The 20988-nt window shown below is 41.6% G+C and overlaps 2 protein-coding genes across 2 annotated transcripts in view; one reads left to right on the top strand and one right to left on the bottom strand.

Moving 5' to 3' along the window:
* Vopp1 (vesicular, overexpressed in cancer, prosurvival protein 1) overlaps positions 1-18532 on the top strand; it is a 73524-nt gene extending 54992 nt beyond the window's left edge. The window contains exons 6-7 of the mRNA XM_013035969.1: positions 8017-8153; positions 16938-18532. Of these exons, the coding sequence (XP_012891423.1) occupies positions 8017-8153; positions 16938-17122 (322 nt within the window). The 3' untranslated portion in view covers positions 17123-18532. The remainder of the gene's footprint in view (positions 1-8016; positions 8154-16937) is intronic.
* Positions 17483-20988, bottom strand: part of Lancl2 (LanC lantibiotic synthetase component C-like 2 (bacterial)) — a 53477-nt gene continuing 49971 nt past the window's right edge. The window contains exons 11-12 of the mRNA XM_013035968.1: positions 19346-19474; positions 17483-17566 (exon numbers count right to left, since the gene is read on the bottom strand). Of these exons, the coding sequence (XP_012891422.1) occupies positions 17483-17566; positions 19346-19474 (213 nt within the window). The remainder of the gene's footprint in view (positions 17567-19345; positions 19475-20988) is intronic.

Genomic DNA, 20988 nt, shown 5'->3' with positions numbered 1-20988 from the left:
GCTAAACAAATTTTTCTAAAAGTTTGTCAGGTGTAAGTGCTAGCTACCTAGGAGGTGGAGATCCAGGGATTATGATTTGAAGTCAGCCATGGCATAAAAGTTTGTAAGACTTCGTCTTAACCAATGGCGGGGCACACACCTATTATTCTAGCTACTGAGGAAGCACAGTGACTGGGTGCATTAACTTGAACCTATTATCTGCAGTGACATGAGTAAGTAGAAGTAGGAGGATCACAATCTAAGCACCTGTCTAAGTTCAAAGCAAGACCCTACCTCAAAAGTTACCTCTCAACCAATGCAAAAAAGGGGCAGGAGGGATGTAGTTCTAGTTATAGAGCACCAGCCTAGCAAAAAACCGTAAGTTTGATCCACAGTACTAGAGATCCACAGAAGGGGATTGAGGGGGCAAATTATCAAAGGCTAGACATTATACAGTTAAAAAGGAAAACAGTGAGAAATCCCAGAAGGTCTATTAGGGACTGACCTTTCTTTCCTGTTGGTCAGCATTTCTGAACTGGTTTTGCCAGGTGCTTCTGCTGTTGGTTAAGATCACCTCTTGTTATCTTTTAGTGATTCAAGTCAGCCGAAAACGTATTTAATTCCTAACCTCCAGGCCAATGCACCAAATATATTATTGGAAATTTAGGGCAGCAAAGTTGACCTGGGCTCTTGAGGTCTAACAAGAGAAGAATTCAGACAAGATAGGAATGTAAGTAAAGAGAATAGGAAAGTTTATTAGAAAAGACATGGCAGAGAAAGAGATCATGCCATAGGAAGATGGCACTTCAGCCCATCTCAGCTATCTTTTGCTACAGAGCTTCGTCTTGGGAGAATGGAGTCTCTGAAGAGGACTTTCTGATTGGTTTGGTGGGTCTTCTTTTTGTTTCCTATAAGGTCATGACCCGTAGATTTAGTGCCCCATCCTTATTTCCTCTTTTGTGCTTCCTCTTTCTTTTGTAGTCTTTTGCTCCCATTTTATTGTCAGGCAGGTTTGGCTTAGTGTCCAGCTATCTGCAAGCTGTGTAAGCCACTAGTCCCTGACTGGCCTGCTTGAGCTTTCCTGTTAACTTGTATCACTATCTGAGGCTGGGTACCATACTGAGGTGAATGCTGACAAGGCTGGATCTCACACAGAGAACCTCTTAAGTCTCATCAGTGTGGTTACACTCTTGCTGGTCACGTCAGAAGGCCAACTTCCAAAATCTTGGTTAAGTTATCAGTGTTAAGACTTCTTTTTTTTGGGGGGGGCATTGGAGAGTACTGAAGTTTGAAATCAAGACTGTGCATTTGCCAGATTCAGGTGTTTAACTATTTGAGCCGTAACTCTAGTTCATTTCCTTTTGCTTTCGTTAATAGTTATTTTTGTGGATAAGGTCTTGAGTTTTGCCCTGGATCAGCTTCAGATTGGCATCCTCCTACCCATGCTCCCCGCATAGCTGAGATTATAAGTGTCATCACTGCCTGACATATTTGTGGAGATGGAACCTTGCTAACTTTCTGTCTAAGCTGGCTTTGAACCTCAGCTGCCACTCATTGTCTGAAGTTGAGATTCATTAACACAATTTTCAACTGGTGCTGCAGCTAGTTAACACCTTGAGGTATGAATTTGAGGTGTCCCAGCTGAATATAAAGGATGCATTGATTCTGTTTTGTATATTCTCTCAATAAACCTCCCAGGCCAGATGTTCTGCTGGGAGTCCTATAGAGGCACATTTATGGCAATTCAGTTTTGGAAAGAGACAGATGTCTAGACTAATAATTACAAGTAGATAAATTTAAATTCTTTTTTTCTGTTTTTGTTGGTTGTGGGGCTTGAACTATGGGCTTGGGGGCTGTCCCTCAGCTCTTCAGCTCAAGGCAAGCGCTCCACCACTTGAACCACAGCACCATTTCCAGTTTTCTACTGGTTTATTGGAGATAAGAGTCTCACGGACTTTCCTGACTGGGCTGGCTTTGAAACGTGATCCTCAGGTCTCAGCCTCCTTAGTAGCTAGGATACAGGCGTGAGCCACCGGCTCCAGGCTAAATTTAAGTTCTTATTCTGCAAAGAACCTTTTTTTCTTTTTCCTTTCTTTCTTTCTTTTTTTTTATTGTGAAAATACCGTACAGAGGGGTTATAATTACATGGGCAAGGTAATGAGTACATTTCTTATCAAGCATTGTTACCTCCTCCTTTGTTTCCCCTTACCATCCCTTCCTATCTCCCCATCCCCTCTCTCCCCACCTCCCCTCACCAAAGTTGTAAAGTTCAATTTTCAACATGTCTTGTACATCTCATTGTTGCAGTGGGTCCACCTGTATCCCTATTTAAACGATTTGTTTTTTCCCTTCCCCTCCCCAAATTATACCAACATCAAATACAGTGAAAACAGGGGTTATACTGTGGGGGAGGGACATACAAAGCAACAAAGAAATATCTTACAAATATGTTACAAACAATAGCAAGAAAGAAAAAAACATTTGGGTCCTTATCTTGGGGTTCATTTCGCCTAAAATCGACTTATCTGAGTGTTTCTGCTTGACTCAGACATATACTAGTTATTGAAAATAAGGGAAACCATGGGACCTATGTTCCTTTGGGCCTGGCTTACTTCACTTAATATAATTTTTTCCAAGTCTTTCCATTTCCTAACATATGGGGCAATGTCATTCTTTCTGATGGAGGGATAGAATTCCATTGTGTATATATACCACATTTTCTTGATCCATTCATCTACTGAGGGGCATTAGCTATGGTAAATAATGCTGCAATAAACATAGTTGTGCTGGTAGCTTTAGTATGGTCTTGTTTGTGATCATTTGGGTAAATGCCCAAAAGTGGGATTGCTGGATCATAGGGGAGCTCTATGTGGAGTCTTTTGAGGAACCTCCATACTACTTTCCAAAGTGGTTGAACAAGTTTACACTCCCACCAACAATGTGGTAGGGTTCCCTTCTGTCCACATCCCCTCCAGCATCTGTTGTTATTAGGGTTCTTGATTATAGCCATTCTAACTGGGGTGAGGTGGTATCTCAATGTTGTTTTGATTTGTTTTCCTTTAATGGCTAGGGAGGTTGAGCATTTCCTCATGTGTCTATTGGCCATCCTTCTTTCCTCTTCAGAGAAGTTTCTCTTTAAGTCTTTAGCCCATTTATTTATTGGGCAGTTGTTTCTTTGAGGATTTGTTGTTGGGGGAGTTAATTCTGGTGCAGGGTGCTATATAAGGATCTAGCTTTAGTTTCCTACAAGTGATTAACCAATTTCTGCAAAGAACCTTTGATACCAGAAAAGTTAGGTAAGGCAAGAATCTCTAGAATATGTCTTTCAGAGTGTGTGCTCCCAGGCTGGAATATAGGGAGAAGGGAAGAGGACTAGGGAGTGCGGACAGCTATTCTAGGCCCCTCAGCTAACTCAAAGACTTTCTACTTACTATCAAAGAGCAGAAAGTTTGGAGAAGAGTATTTTTACAAGCTCTGCAAGCTCTAAAATCTTGGGTGATCATTAGCCCAGAAGGTTTGAATGAATTTCTCAAAGTTAGAAGAGATAGACTGGGGGCTGCGAAGGTGGTTCAGTGGTAAAGCGCTTGCCTTGCATGCATGAGGCCCTGGGTTTGATTCCTCAGCACCACATAAGCAAAAAGAAAAAAGCCAGAAGTGGCACTGTGGCTCAAATGGTAGAGTGCTAGCCTTGAGCTGAAGAGCTGAGGGACAGCGCACAGGCCCAGAGTTCAGGCCCCACGACCGGACCAAAAACAAAAAAATAAAGAAAAGAAAAGATAGACTGATAGCTTTCATATTTAGCATTGGAAAACACTTGAATGAAAGAAGACTGGCTAGGGTAGCTTTCTGTGGGTGAGCACCCTACTCAAGCAGGGTCTAGAGTCTGTTCTAGTCAGAAGGTTTCCACTGTAACTGCACTCTTTTCCAGGATATACAGAGTTAAGAACTACTATACTAAAGGCTGAGAACAGTGAAAACACTCACACACACACACACACACACATACACACACACACAAATTGGATTCAATAAACCCAATTTCTTCTTCTTCCTCCTCCCTTTCCTCCTCCTCTTCTTCCTTTTCTTCTTCTTCTTCCTCCTCCTCTTCCTCTTCCTCCTCCTCCTTCCTCTTCTTCTTTTTGGTGATGGTCCTGGGGCTTAAACTCAGAACCTGGGTGTTGTCCTTGAGTTGTTGGGGGTTTTTTGCTCAAGGCTAGTGCTCTACCACATGAGCCACAGCTCTACTTCCAGCTTTTTTGGTGCTTAACTGGAGCTGAGTCTCATGGATTTTCCTGCCCAGGCTGACTTCAAACCTTGGAGAGAGACCTAGAGGTCTAAACCTCCTATATAGCTAGGATTTTCAGGCATGAGCCGCCAGTGCTGGGCTCTTGATTACTTATGATGATCAAAAGAAACACAACTTCCTCTCTTAATTCTTCAGCTGGGAGCCAGTGGCTCATGCCTGACATCCTAGCTTCATAGAAGGCTGAGATCTGAGGATTGAGGTTTGAAGCCAGCCCAGGCAGGAAAGGCTGTGAGACTCTTGTCTTCAATTAACCACCAGAAAACTGGAAATGGTACTATGGCTCAAAGTGGTAGACCACTAGCCTTGAGCAAAGAGCTCAGGGATAGCACGCAGGCCTTTAGTTCAAGCTCCATGACTGACCAAAAAGAAAGAAAAAGAAAACTACTTTTCTGATATTAATGATACATGCTACTGCTTTTCATTCCTTATTATTATTTTAAAAAAATAATTCCCTACTCCTATTCCTTCATCAATGCATCTTTTAAAATAAATTCTTAGACTAGTCTTCAGTAAGGACTGAGTCAGGTGGTGAGTGATAACCTGAGCCAGGATTTGGTTTCCTGCTAGGTAATTGTTAGCCTTTCCTAATTTGTTCTCTAACAGTCTGAATGGGAAGTGCAATGTCATCTCCGTTTTAAAAAAAAAAAAGTATTTGGCATTTCTCATCAATCTGAGAACTGGATCTCTTGGGAGTAACCACTAGCATCATTTGAGAAGGAAACTTTTGCACACATGCATATTCCAACACACTTACTTAGAGTAAGTACCACTTTGTATTGAAGGTAAATTCTCAAACCCCACCCTAAAGATAATGGTCTTTTTTTTTTGTTTGGTTTTGTTTTGTTTTTCCCCACTAGCCCTGGGGCTTGAACTCAAGGCTTGGGTGCAACACCTCCACTTCCACATTTTTGCAGCTAATTGAAGATAAGAGTCTCATGGACTTTTCTGCCCCAGCTGGCTTCAAACTATGGTCCTCAGATATCAGCCTGCTGAGTAGTAAGGATTACGGGTGTGAGCCACTAGCACCTAGCTAAGAAAATAGGTTTAAGAAACATAGCTGTTACCTTTTTGATTACAACATTCTTACTATTGAGAGTTCCTTGATTTTTGTCAAATCCTTGCAGTTCAGACTTTTCTGGCTGTCACAACACCAGTCTTTGTCCCTTCTACTCGGAGCCTCTTCACTCCTCTTACAGAGCTTTTCCTGCTCTGAATCATTGTCCTCTTGCTGTTCAGTCTCAAGGGTGAGACTTCTTCCTTCCCTTTTTTCTAGCTGTGTCTTCCTTTTCCTCCTTCAGAATCCAATTCAGGTGTGCCTGAGGATAGACTGCCTTTCCATTTCACTGTAACAGACACTATATGACTATATGCAACATTATATGCATTCTCTCTCTTTCTCTCTCTCTTTCTCTCTCTCTCTCTCACACACACACACTTAATTGCATCCCTTATTTTTCCTTCTTAGCACTTACCAAAGTTATAAATAACTATGTATATTTGTTGTTTATTGTCTTCCTTCTCTATTAGAAATGAAGTTTGGTGGGTGGATGGACTCCATCTGTTTATCTCTCTAAAATAGGTAGTATGGTTTTAGAGGTGCTAAGTACTTAACAGTAAGTTAACAATTACTTGTGGAACGAATCATGTAGACAGAACATCATGAAGACAGAACACAAAGACCACTGTTGCAGCCCTTTTCTGAGTCATTCCTATCTTCAATCCCTGTTTTTTCTCCTTGCTCAGTGTTCCAGAGTTATCCACTAAATAGATACCACTGATGGCCTTGCTTAGCATTACATTAGTAATCCCAAAGCTTAATCATCCAACCATCGCTTAACCTTTTTTGTAAAATGTGTAGTCTGTTGCCACTGGCCACTTGCCACTGTTGTGTATTCATCCTGCACAAGGCAATGGGTTACTTTCCCAGAAGTGGGAGGTTCTGTATGTTTCTATGATTCTATGAGGTTCTGGAAGGTTCCATGGGTCCCAAACAGTATAGAGATGGACAAGAGTTTCTCAGTTTTGTCAATTTGATCTATTATTATTGATCCTTCCCAAAGTAACTATGCCTTTTTCAAATGAGAAATGAAACCAAGTCATTCATTCGTCCATTCATTCAATCTTTCTGCAAGTATTTTCTTGAATGCTAATGATGTAAGTTGTTATTAGAAAGTCAGCATAGCTATCTACCTTGCTCTTTGTATTTAGAGAAAGAATAATTCAGGCAAGACATGAAACATAGTAAAAAGGATAAGAAAACTTATTAGGAAAGGATAGAGCAGGAAAAGGGGGTTATTACATGGCAAGATGGAATCAATTCTAATTTAGCTGTCTTCAGTTCATATTCACATTCAGGCATCAACATTAAGTTTAAACTAAGGGGACAAGGGGCAAATGTACGCATGGAGTCTCATGTCTGAGTTCTAATTCCAGAAGAATAAGAACTAGATCTCATTCTTAGGGGGTTCCTGAGAAATTATCACTAAAATCATCACTTCAAGGGAGCAGTCTGGTTCCCATGAGATAATTCCTCCTGCTCCAAGATGCAGTCTCCTCAGTAGGTAATCATCTTCATTTGGGAGTTGATCTGTCTTGCAAAACTCTGCTGTTCCTTAGGGATAATTTCAGTCCCTTGTAAAGATGCTATTGATCTGTTCTGTCTTTTCTGGAAGCCAAAGTGATTGTAAAGTGACTGTAGAGAGAAAGGCTTAGAGGAAAGACAGATATAAAATGGAGGCAGAGACACTAAGATTTTGTCCTGCTTTTTGTTAATCTTGGCAGCAAAAACAGTTACAAGTACCTGTTACAACTACACTTTCACTAGACTGAAGTATATAATCACTGTCCCAAAGGTTGGGGTAGGTCTACTAAATTACATTGGTCCTCTCAGCAGTGAGTCATATAGATAAGTTATAGGGCTATCTAATAGTTCCAGTAACTATGTATTACCTCACCTTAGGCTGGAGTGAAGCCTTTCAGTAATTCTCAAAAACTCGCCTTGTGACATTCCATGACTGTAGTCACATTTAAGTTGTAAAATTTTGTTAGCGTTTTGTCTGACAGATGCTGTGATTTCATAGAATTTAAATTTCCTTTATGTTTCCTTTACTTTGCTTATGGCTAATTGCTACCTGTCAATATTGTCAACGAGAGTCCTTCGATGAATCTATAGTTTTAGGGTTTTTTTTTTAAATTATAGTTTCTGTATCCTTCCAGTTTATCTGTAGTTAAGATGTTCTGTAGGAAGGTTATTTCTGCTCCTTTATAGGTGTTTAATAATGAGTATCATTGCTAGGAAGTATAAATGTATGGCCCTGTGTCCTTGACAGTGGAGAATGGAAAAACAGAAGAAACAGTGAGGATAGCTGCATTTGCTGAATGAAACAGGATTTAGGCAGCATTTTTCCATTTTAGACTAGAATATTGAGTTGAGGTCAGAGCCATGGACCAGCTAATAATTCCAGGAATACTTTGAAAGCAGATAGCTTTTTGAGCCAAAGGACTACCAAATCTTCTCAGTATCACTGGTCTGCCCGGTGTCATCCACCAGTGAAACTGGGAGAGGACCAAGATCAAGGTGCATGCCCTCTGGGTCATAGTATTCAGTGTCCCCAATAGGTAGCAGTGTTCCAAGATCCGGAAGTCTGAGTCACAGTGCTGAGTCCATGGGCCCTGGTCTTCTACCTATGTCTCTGCTCTGAGCTCCAGCCTTACGTCTCTGCTCTCCTTAGGTTCCTCCTTATGATGGGTGTGCTCTTCTGCTGTGGAGCTGGCTTCTTCATCCGCAGGCGCATGTACCCACCACCACTGATCGAAGAGCCTGCGTTCAACGTGTCCTACACCCGGCAACCCCCAAACCCCACTCCAGGTCAGTCCTTTTTCTCTGTCTCTCTCCCCTGCAGTGCATGTATCATCTAGAAACAGTTGTCATGGGTATGACGACAGAGTATACTGGAAGAAAAAAAATTGGCCATTTTGTTCATTTAGATTCCAATGACTAACTTTATAACTCATTTGTGCTGGTCACAAACATGTATAGGATTGTGTGATCATTGTCTTATAACCTCATATTCTGTTTTGGGGGCTTGAGGGCATTTTTTTGTCTATGTCTGCCAGTATTGGAGCTTGAACTGCAAGCTTTATGCTCTTGGATGTGTGTGTGTGTGTGTGTGTGTGTGTGTGTGTGTGTGTGTGTTTGTGTGTGTGTGTGTTTGATTCAGGCTAGCCCTTGAGTCACACCTCCACTTTCCACATTTTTCTGGTTAATTTGGAGATAAAAGTCTTGGGGACTTTTCTATTCAGGCTGACTTCAAACCTTAATTCTCAGATCTCAGTCTCCTGAGTAGCTAGTATTACAGGCATGATCACAGGAGCCTGGCTAAATTATCATTGGTGTACCTTGGATGAATGTAATGCAGTTCATATATGCATATTATTTTTTCTCTACCTTTTCCTTAAAAAGTTATTTTATGTAGAAATTTCTATGAAGGCATGGTAATGTTCCCACTATTCTTTACACCTCTATATTAAATACTATGTTTGTAAGTGGTAATTTTCTTAGATATTCTATGATTGGTGATCATTTGTTTTGTTCTCTTTTGTTTTACCTTCTATTTGATCATTTTTTTCAAAAAGAATTTGTTGTAAAATACTAGTTTTCTTTTTAAAATTTTATTATAAAGGTGAGGTACAGAGGGGTTACAGTTCTATAAATCAGGTAAAGAGTGCGTTTACTTTTGTACAGTGTTTCCCCTTTCCTCTTCCTAGTTTTCCTTTTTTCTGTATCAGTCCTGGGGCTTAAACTTGGAGCCTAGGCTCTGTCCCTGACCTCCTTTTTTGCTCAAGGCTAACATTCTACCATTTGAGCTACAACTCCACTTTTGCTTTTTTGTTGTTGTTGTTAGATTAGTGGAAATAAGAGTCTCACAAATTTTACCTAGGCTGGCTTTGAACCTTGATCCTTAGATCTCAGCCTCCAGAATAGCTAAGATTACAGGTATGAGCCACCATCACTCAGCAAATTACTACTTTTCCCAGTACTCAGGAGCAATGTTGACAGTTTTGTAAACAGTTTTGTAGGCATTATATTTGTCCTCACCTTCTTTAGGAACTCAGATTAAGAGGTGCATTTTTGAGATGCGTACCAGTGGCTTATGCCTGTAACCCTAGCTACTCAGGAGGCTGAGATCTGAGGGTCTCAGTTCAAAGCTAGCCTGGACAGGAAAGTCCATGAAACTCTTATCTCCAGTTAACCATCAGAAAACTGGAAGTAGTGCTGTGGCTCAAAGCAGTAGAACGCTAGCCTTGAGCACAAAAGCTCAAAGACAGCACCAAAGGATTCACAAATCCGAGTTCAAGCCCCACTATGGGGGGAAGAAAGAGTTTCATTTCCAGAAGAGTTGAGAGTCAAGCTCTGAGGAAATCAATGTTCTTATGATGAATGGTTGAGGGAACTAGTTCAAGAGCTTCAAAGTAAAGGCAATTAAATCATAGCTTGTCTTCTTTCTGGTATGCTTGTAACAGCAAAAGTTTGTCAAAATCAAGGCTATAAAATTGTCTGACAAGACAGTCTTAAGGAGCACTTAGTGAAGAGAGAACTGGTTATGTCTTTTGGCTGTGCTTCCAATAACTGGAAGAATAGACAGTAATGAAGGCTGTGGAATTACACTTAAAACATGTTTTCCTCGGATGTATCTAATACATAAAAAATATTAAGTAGTTCAAGTGGGCAGAATATTCCTATTAATAAGATGAAGTTTTACTATTATTCCTTTTGGCCACACTTTTGTGGTGAGTTTGTTGATGGTTTCCTGACTCTTTTGATGTCTCCATCCTATAATAAATCTGTTGGTCTGTAGTGATGGTGGCTGCCTGGCTGAATGAAACCAGTTAGGAAAGTGGGAGGGGTTTTGAAATTTTAATTACTCACCAGTTTCTAGCTGAAGCATAACCAGGGATGCTTCAGCTTCAGTAGTGAGGACATGTGAACAGTCTGACTTTTTTTTTTTCTGGTGCTGGTCCGGTGGCCTGAACTCAGGGCTTGGGTGCTATCTCTGAGCTTTTGTACTTAAGACTAGGACTCTACCACTTGGATCACAGTTCCACTTCTGGCTTCTTCTGGGTGGTTAATTGGAGATGAGAGTTTCATAGAGTATCCTGCCTGTGCTTCCTCTGAGCTATGATCCTCAGATCTCAGCCTCTTGAGTAGCTAGGATTACAGGTATGAGCCACTAGTGGCTGGACATCTGACTTAAGAGAATGGCATAAGAGTCTGACAAGAAAATGACCCCCTGGATCTAAGACTATCCAAATCCCTTATATAAAATGGTGTGGTATTTGCATATAATCTGCACATATCTTCTTACATATTTCAACTCATCATAGATAACTTATAATCCCTAACATAATGCACATACTTCAAATAGTTGTTAGCCCATATTGTTAGGGAATCATAACAAGGAAAAGATATGTACATGTTTGCTGCAGATGCAATGTTTCTCAAACAATTGCAGCCTGCAGGTGGTTAAATCTGAAGATGCAGAAGCTGTTGTTGTTGTTGTTTTGTTGTTGTTATTATTATTATTGCCAGTGCTGGGGCTTGAACTCTGGGCCTGGGCACCGTCCCTTAGCTCTTCAGCTCAAGGCCAGCACTCTACCACTTGAGCCATGGCACTATTTCCAGCTTTTTCTGTTTATGTGGTACTGAGGAATTGAACCTAGGGCTTTATGCATGCAAGGCAAGCATTCTACCACTAAGCCACATTCCCAGCCTGTAATTATTATTTTAACATGATAAAGCTGCAGTTAGGCATTAAGGTCACTTCACTTTATCTCTACTCCTGTGCCTCTAACATTTCCATTTTTATTGTTGTTGTTATTGTTGTTGTTATTGTTGTTGTTTATTGCTTCTCCCCCTGGAAGGATCAGTGGGGTAAGGGAGCCCAGGATGGGATGTGGTATAGTCCTGTGCTTTTAGAGATCTCTTTTTGTCCATGGCCTTCTACTATACTTGCTCCCAGTGAAAGACAGCATTATGTTAAGAACATGGAGTTTGTAAAAGAAATTAACTAGAAATGCTTAAAGTCTCTTTTGTTTGAAAAGCACCAGTGCCCATGAATTACTAGCAATCTTATGGAGACTAGTTGGCCCAGGTATTAGGGAGGGGTGTGGCTATCAGAGTAATGTCATCTAGACAAGCCCAAAGTTGTCACTGCTCTATGTTATACTCCTGCTGCATAGGGTCATCTCTACACAGCCTTACATACTTTTAGCTGATAGTAACAAACACCTCATTTCAGCAAGATTGAAAAATGAGTTAGAGGTAGCTATTGTGATAAAGAGTTACAGTGATGATGGCCTAGCAGCATCCTCAGGGACTCCATTTCTTTCCAGTTGTCCATGCTGCCCTACCTTGTGTATTCTTCATAGTTTTCACTGGCTAAAGGATGTCTGCCTCAGTGCTTCCAGATATCTAACATGGACAGAAGAAGAAAATTTCAACTTTTAAATCTATAAAATGAGAATATGTAATGGGACTCTCATGCTATTTCTGTAGGACTTGGATATCATGATATATAGGAGGTGCTGTATTTTGGGGGGTGAGGGAACTCTATTTTTTCTCCATTGTTCACACTTCCCTAGGGCCTTATTTTTCTTGATTGCAATCTCTATTTCTGGTGTCAGTCTCTCTTTGCAACTGTATCCTTTAGAATGGATCACATGGATTTCACTGGGAACCTTCCAGGTTTTGTTATTTGGAGGATTTTAAGGTGCTTTTGATTCCAGAGTATCATGCCATGCAATTATGGGCAATTTGGAGGGAAGGTCTCTGGTGTCTGGGGCACCTATTTGGGCTTCCTATTTCCAGCCTGGCCTTATCAATGTGGGTTTCACACTTGGAATGAAAGCTTCCTGCTTGCTTGCTTCCTTCTTTTCTGCTTCCTGCTTTCTCTTCCTATATGTCTTTCTGCCTCAGTAAAAACAGTATCTATCTTTGCTCACCTTGGCCAGTGTCTTGTCAAGTGTTCTCCTTTCAGCTACACTAGTGGAAATCTTGCTTAGGTCTGAACTGTGCCTATTTTCTCTAAGAGACAGCTGAACTGGCATTGCTTGGCCCCATCTGGTGGGAGAGCCTTCTGCTACTCACCCTAAGGCAGCAGTGTCTGTTCCTGAGGCCCTATAGCCTTAATTAACCAATCAAAGCAGAGCTCAAAGGATGTTCTTGGCCTGCTGCTGCCAAGTTCATGTTGTTAATACATAATTTATTGACTGTTCTGTTGTGTGGTTTTTTTTTTGTATTTGAGATGCCCATCTCCATGTTCAAATATTTCAAATCTATTTTGCAACAATTGACAACTTGGGGATTAATCCCTTTTTGCCAATTTCTACAAAATCTGAGTTGAGGTTCTAGGATGAGTGTGAATGGCCATGCTTCAGGGACATTGTAGACACTGTCCAATAAATGAAGAAAGGAAGGGTGGTACATATGTGAAAATGGAAATAGGTAAGTTGAGGGAGTGGCTAAGGTTGGAAGAGATGGGAAAGAATGATGGAAGGAGTGACACTGATCAGGATGCATTGTCCAGGGCTGGGGAGGTGGCTCAGTGGCAGAGCACTTGCCTTGCATGCATGAGGCCCTAGGTTTGAGTCCTCAGCACCACATAAGCAGAAAAAGCTGGGAGTGGTGCTGTGGCTCAAGTGGTAGAGGGCTCGCTCACCTTGAGCTAAAGAGCTGAGGGACAGCGCCCAGACCCAGAATTCAAGCCCCATGACCAAGAAAAAAAAAGGTGTATTGTACAAACAAAACCAACCTGTTGGATTTTGTATACCTATGGATAATTTAAAAATAAATGCTTGATAAGAAATGTACTCATTACCTTGCTCATGTAATTGTAACCCCTCTGTACGGTGTTTTCACAATAAAAATAAACATTAAAAACAACAACAACAACACATGAAGCAGCCTTGTGCAGAGTTAGGGCTCACGGTGTTCATTCTGAATTCCTGATTACCTGTCAATAAAGAGGAAGAAAGTTCTATGTGCCAAAAATAAAAAATAAAAATTAATTAATTAATTAAACAAACAAACCAACACAGTCTAAGCCTAATCCATGAGGAAAACAGCAACATGGGCTGCTTTTCCATTCACCTCTCACGATCCTAATAGTTTCCCTGTTAGTCCAACTTCTTCATAGATGCTGCATTCATTTTCTGTATCCAAACCATTCTCACCCATCCTCTCTCCTTTGTTTTTTTTTGGGGGGGGGTCCGGTTGTGGGGCCTGAACTCTGGGCCTGAACGCTGTCCCTCAGCTCTTCAGCTCAAGGCTAGTGCTCTACCATTAGAGCCACAGTGCCACTTCCGGCTTTTTTCTTTTTGCTTATATGGTGCTGAGGAATCGAACCCAGGGCCTCATGCATGCCAGGCAAGCTCTCTACCACTGAGCCACCTTCCCAGCCCCCCCCCTCCTTTGTATCTGTCACTACCCCTGAAAAAAATGTTGAAACATTTCCCATCCTTACAGTGTCTCTCCCCTTGATTCCTACCCGTGGATTGCTTTTTTCCTACTGTGTTGGGTAACTGATCTGACACTGTTCTAGCCATATCAAATAAAGAACACGAACTCTACTGCTGCTGAAAATTTGCAGTTCTTCTTTTAAGCTTTCTTTGGTCTTGTAGAGGGCCAGTCACTTATGCCTTCTTAAAAATTCTTTCAGAACACAAAGGCTCAATGCCTGTGTGCATCTATCATATAAAATAATAGCAAAATGAACTCCAGGAAATGGGAACAAGAGGTTCTTTTCTGTGTTGTTTTTGTTTTGTTTTTCATCTTGTTTGTTTATCTGTCTTTGGGAAGGTAAAGGAGGCACAGAAATGGAGGGACAAAGGGCGGACAAATGCAGCAGTGGTACTCACTAGACACTGAGTTGAAAATGAATTATATAACTTGTGGGTGGGGATGGGAGGGAAAAACTGGGAGAGGGAAAAAGGGAAGGAGTGACACTGTCCAACAAGAAATGTACTCATTAACTACGTAACTGTAACCCCTCTGTACATCACCTTTATCATAACAATGAGTTTTTAAAAATTCTTCTTTTGGGGTGAAGAATGCGGTCATAAAACTCAGTGCATATCCTATGAAACTAAGAAAATTAAAGAGAGGGATTGTGTTGGGAAGAATGAGAGAAAATGATGAAAGGGCTGACATACAACTACTTAAAGATAATAAAAATAGGATTAAAAAATTCTCCTTTGTAGCTGGACACTGGTGGCTCATGCCTATAACCCTCACACCTATAACCCCTAGGTACTCAGGGGGCTGAGATCTAGGACCAAGGTTTGAAACCAACCCAGGCAGGAATGTCCATGAGGCTCTTACCTTCAATTAACCACCAAAAGCTGGAAGTGGAGTTGTGGCTCAAGTGGTAAGAGTGCCAGCCATGAGTGAAAGAACTAAGGGACAGAACATAGCCCTTGAGTTCAAGCCTCAGTACCAGTGCACATGCACATATAGGCACTTGATCACACACAATATTGTCCTTTACCTCTGCAGTCATGACACTTTTCCCGACTTCTTTAGTCACCTTTGTATCCTTCTCTATGACCTGAAACGATTCAGGGTTGCTGTTGCTTTGCCAATATTGGGCTTGAACTTGGAAGTTTTGTGCTTTCTTGGCTTATTTGCTCACGACTGGTGCTATGCTACTGATTCATGCCTCTAGCTCTGCCTTTTATTTATTAATTGAATATAGTGTCTCCCAGATATTTCTGCCTAGGCTGGCTTCAAACTGTGATCCTCCAGATCTCAGCCTCCTGAGTAGCCAGGATTATAGGATTAGGCCACTAGCACCTGGTCACCTTAAATGTTTTGTGTTCTTCTGTCTTGAATGCTGACCTTTACTGTAACTTTCTCCTAGCTACTGCCTTTTCTTCCTCTCTGAGCACTTCCTTAGTGGTCTTATCCACACTCTTGTCTTTGTTTACTGCATTTGCATAACTGACTATCCTTTTTCTTGGCAATTATCTCTCCAGTGTGGAATTTTCCATCTGCCCTGTCCTTGTCCTGTATTGGTACGTCCTCCTTCCTTGAGACTAGAAACAAGAGCCTTTTCTTTCTAGATCTTGTCTTCATCCTTCTATATTCCATATTGAGTTGGCTTCCATCAATCATTGGCTGTGCTTTCCTGTTAGCTCATTTCCCCTTCTTCTCTAATACTCAAAGGCCTTCATCATCTTTCTAGGGTACTACAACGACTACCTTTATTTTCTAACTTGAACTTTTAAATTCTATAACACATTAATTGTAGAGCACATTTAATTTATAACACATCTGAGAAACTCATGGCCATTGATAGTAAACACATGCCAAGGCAATGAGTTTGCCCTGACAGAAGCAGGTGCCATCTGTGGGGTAACACAGGGGTGAGATGCTGTGGTGTTTGAAAAAGTGGCATCTGTTGCCGACTTTCTGCCCTGCTGGCACCTGGAATGCAGACCTAGTTTTTGTAGCTGTCCCACTTCCCTTTGAGCACATTTGTAGATTTTCAAGATTTGACTTTTACCTGCTTGAGAGGTTTGGAATACCTTACCCAAATGAATGGACATCTTCCTAAGAATCAGAGTTTACTTAAGTAAACTCTTGTGGTGGGGGGAGGTGGGAGAGAATGGAATCTAGAAGATTATCAGGGGCCCAACCTTATAATCCTAACTACTTGGAAAATGAAGATCAAGAGATCATAGGTCATCCATCCATAGGAAGGGAAAAGAGAAAAAGGTTATGAGTCTCCATCTCAACCAATGGTTGGCTGGGTGTGGTGTCCATATGCGTGTTATTCCAATCAAGGGGAAAACATGATCGAAGTAACCAAACCTAAAAGTAAGCTATGAAGTCACAACTCAGAGTTACAGCCAATTTGGGACAGGATAGCTGTTCTCTTACCTCCTGTCAGCTTTTCTGAAACCCTCCATGTCCAGCATGCTGGTCTGCATCTTAGATCCTCAGACTTGGAGAAGAGCATCTTTGGTGATATTTGAGAGAAATAGAGATTCCCTACCGACGGTGCGTAGCGATACATCAACTCTAGCTCTGCTGCTAACATAGGTCTTGGTAGTTTTTCACCTACCTGTGACCTTGGGCTTACCCTGAATGACAGGGACTCCCTGATCTCACACAATGCTAACTCAGCAAGTTGAACCTGAAAGTTATATTAGAAAGTTTTTAGCAAACTCTTCCATGTATTGTTCTTGCTTATTCCCTTGAATCCACTGTCTTTGGATGTGTTGGGTCCTTGATGCAAATTAATGGAGTCAATCATGAAATGAAAGGACCAGTTCTGACAGCCCAGCATCTGTGGCTCACACCTATAATCCTAGCTCCTTGGGAGACTGAGATCTGAGATCACAATTTAAAGCCAGCCCCCACAGGAAACTGCATGAGACTCTTATCTCCAATTAACCACCAGAAAACCAGAAGTGGTGCTGTGGCTCAAAATGGTGGAGCACTAACCTCATGCAAAAAAGCTCAGATAATGCCCAAGCCTGAGTTCAAGCCCTGTGATTGACAAAACAAACAAAAATCCAATTTTGAAACTGCCTAGTGTTGTGTTTTTTTTTCTTTTCTTTTGAACTCACGTATGATTGTCTTCTTTTACAGGAGTCCAGCAGCCGGGGCCACCATATTATACCGACCCTGGAGGATTGGGTGTGAATCCAGTGGGGAATACCATGGCAATGGCTTTCCAACCCAATTCACCCCAGGGAGCCATGACCTACCCACCTCCTCCTTCCTACTGTAACACTCCCCCACCCCCGTACGAACAGGTGGTAAAGGACAAGTAGTGACACACAGTGGGGGAAGGTGGAAAGACCAGATGGGCTTTTCAAAGGCCCTCCCCATCCCCATGGACATTGGCTTCCAGGAATGGCCCAAGGGCAAACTCCTCTGATCTCTTCAAAGCAAGCACAGTTCCCTTTCAAGTTTTCCGTGGAGGACAATATTTGAACTCACAGGGTGTCTCCTCTGTTGCTTTTGTTTCTGATATAGTCTGGCGGAATGTGACAACAGTCCTCAAGGATTGGCATTCTTAGGGTGACATGACCATATCATCATGAGAGAGGCTAGGAGGAGAGGAAAACAGAGCCTGCACATGAGGGAGAATGGATAGAGGGTGACTAACTGAGTTGAGTCCAGTAGGCGGCTTAGCCTATGAACAAGCAGCTGGGCAGCGAGGAGGAGCCCACAGGGTGCCTGTCAGCTGACCTAGCCAATTCTTCTTCCCGAAGCTATTAGAGATACGAAGAGGGGAATGAGCCTCTTTTGTGTCACTCACCTCCTGAAGATAAACAACCCCCTTAATATCTTCAATCTCCACTCCCATCCCAAAGGTAGGCTTCCCTCTGTACAGACCAGAAAAGCTCATCTGCTTCCAGATGAAGATCAGAATCAGGACCAAGATGAACATTGCAGTTATCAGAAGATCACTAAGGAAAGTCATTGAAACTCATGGGAAATCACTCCTGGTCCCAAACAGACACTATTTGATGAGTTCTTGTTCTGACTTGGAGAAGAAAAAAAATGCCCTCCCCCTATTTAGTGCATATATGGAAATGTATGTGTCCTGTCCTTTGAGATCAGAGGTTCTCCATGGATTTTACTGCCTAGAGGCTTCCACTGTTTTCTCCGAGGCAGCTCTGATGATGTGTTTGATAGACACTTTCATAGCAGAAGGTCACATCTGCCCAGGTATTTCCATCAATCCTTTTGAAAGAGAAAACAAGGCCAAGATGGCCCAGTATGGCACCACAACCTTGCTGAACCAGAGCTGGTAGTAATGATTTTAGTCCCAGCAAGAGTCTACTGGGCTTCAAAGAGGAGGAGCCTGCTCAGAGAAAGAAGAAAACTGACCATTTGATCTAAACTAGAATCAAGATGTAGTTTTGAAATGCAAATCCTTGGAGTAAGAATCATAGCTCACCCATAGACTTACAAGTAAACAAGAGAGTTGTTGACAATTAGCTGGGAGTTCTATTGCTCTGTGTAGTTAGTCGCATTGATGTGTATTTAAAACCAGACTGAGACCTGATCATGTTGTGTGTACTAGGAGAAAAGCAGCATAGCCAAGATGCCTAGATTGCATGTAGTATTGTCAGGAATAGAACTAGGAGTAGAAAGTGTTCTTTTTTCATTTTTTTTCTCTCAAGGCTAGAGCTCTACCACTTGAGCCACACCTCTGCTCTAGCTTTCTGGTAGTTAATTGAAGATGAGAATCCTATGGACTTTCCTGCAGGTTTCCTACTATCGTCCTCAGATCTCAGTCTCCTGAGTAGCTAGGAATACAGGTGTGGGTCACCAGTGCTGTACAGCAGGGGTCTTGTTTTTTAAATAAACTAATTCAAAGTCTTTGAGGAATTGTTACTCATGAACCTTGAGTATCCAGACTCACTAAAGTGGACGTGGAATGTTTTCCTCCTGCCAAGAAATATAGTGTCCATAATGCTGGGAAAGAGGTATTTATATGATGGGTGAGAAGTAGAGATAGGGCCAGGGTAGCGACATGGATTTACTTTAAGGATAGAGTTTGTGTGACCTTCCCAGGCAATTCCACGGGAAATGCAGAAGGAAACAAAACACTTGGGAACAGTTTGTGAACCCAAATGCTGCCACCTGAGTAACTCACAACTCTTCTGTGACCTCTGACCCCTGGTCCCTGCCTGCAGTACCTTCCCATGCTCAGTCTATATTTTAAATGAGATGATAAAGCACAATGTCTGCTGTTTACAACCAAGATAACTACATGGGTCCAAATCATTCCTCTTCTGTCTAGCGAGTCATTTGTTTTGCATTTGAAACTTCAATTTCTTCTACTTTTCTAATATAAAGAAGCACATTCAGAGCTGCCCCTGGGAATTGGATCAGGGTACATCTGAATCAAGGGGCCCAGCATCTGTGACTAAATTTTGCCTAAGTTTTTTTTTATAACAATCTTAAGAGACTCGACAATTTTATAATCCCATGTCTGTAAAATAAATTATGTGTCCCATTAATCTGGATTTGAATCTTGCCACCAAGAACACAGGCACTGCTGGTGAAAATTCTGCCTCTGGGGACCTTTCCCAAATGTTCATATCTCCTTTGGGACTCCAGTTGGTCCCACCCACTTCTTTGGGCAGTTCCAGCTCCTGTGTGAAGTCCTATAGAGCCCGTGATTAGGAACAAATTTGAAGTAGATCTGTGCATGCACTTTCTTGGCAACAACTGGCTCATGTCTCTTTTGCTCTCTTTTGATAGGGTACTGTTTCCTATGTATGCAAAATAAAAAGAAATTTGGTCATGTGTCTTGATTGTTTTGCTGGAGAATGGGAAAGGGAGTAGAGTTGAAATTCCTAGCAAGAAAGAATACTCCATGAAACAAGTTCATGTGGGAGGTGGGCTGGAGTGGAGGATACACCCATCAGGGCAGAACTGGAACGTAGATGTTACCCCTCAGGAATATATGGTACTTAAGGTTTACCAACATGTTTTCCAAATCAAACTAGTAAAAAAAAAAGGGGGGGTCTAAGGGAAGAGGCGAGAGAAGGTTTAAACTCACAGCTGACACTGACGCTGTCAACTTAATGGGGATGTGGCTCTGTTCTTCAGGAGGTCAATCTTCATGTTAAAATCCTACTTAAGAGCCAAGCTCATTGGCATACATCTATAGTCTTAGCTAGTTTGGAAACTGAAGCAGGTGGATCATGTGAGCCCATAAATTCAGAACTAGCCTTGGCAACATAAAAACATCAAAGGAAAAAACCCCCCACCATTCTCTATAATGAAAATTATGCTTGTGTTTCTCAAAGATGGCTGCTAAAATTAAGCTGCATTTTAGATGAGTAATTAGTTGTGATAACATTTGTAAGGAAGCAGAAGTATATTTTTCCTTCTTAAAACATTTGTCCAAGAACTCTAGTCCCTGTCCCCTGTATGGACTCAGTTTCATTGCAACTGTCTCTGGAGATTGACAGAAAATTTTGGCATATTGAACATTCTTAGCAGTACCTTAGTGCTATATCACCCAGCAATTCTGAAATTAGTAGACCATCTTATCTTTCTGGGGAAGCTGGGGTGAGCATTGTTGGAAGGGTCCACCCTCCTGCTCGGCATGTATTTCAGAATGGCTGCCCTAAAAAGACAAGAAGAAGAGAAAGTCAGTGACCATCTTGGTTTACCCTGCATTCTTGCCACTGGGCCTTCAACTAAAGTGCTGCTTCAGTGCATGCTTACCAAAGGGTAAATCTGCTGGAATGGCCACACATGACAATATCCAAGGTTTAGTTGTACCATCTAGATAGTATACTTGTCTATTTCTGTCTTTAAAGGAAGGCTGAAATGGTAAAAACTAACTTAGGGCACTTGGGCAAATAATATACAGATGTAAAATGACTTTAAGACTATACATGAGAGTAGTTGGGAAGTATAGTGTATAACTCTCTTTTGATAGGTTACTGCTCAGGAAGCTGAGGTAGGAGCATCACTGGAATTCAGGAGCTCAAGACTAGCCTAGGCAATACAGTGAGACCCCGCATTTCCAAAATCTTATGAAAGTCAATAAAAGTGCTAACTTCTAAAAATATCAACCCTACACCAAATAAGCTTGACTTAGGAGCTCCTGACAGCGCCTCTAAGAGGCTTCTCAAATGTACTACAAAACTTACTTTTCTACTTT

This window comes from Dipodomys ordii, unplaced genomic scaffold, assembly GCF_000151885.1.
Source record: "Dipodomys ordii isolate 6190 unplaced genomic scaffold, Dord_2.0 Scaffold234, whole genome shotgun sequence".
NCBI classification, from domain to species: Eukaryota; Metazoa; Chordata; class Mammalia; order Rodentia; family Heteromyidae; genus Dipodomys; species Dipodomys ordii.
This window is presented reverse-complemented; position numbering and strand designations above follow the sequence as displayed.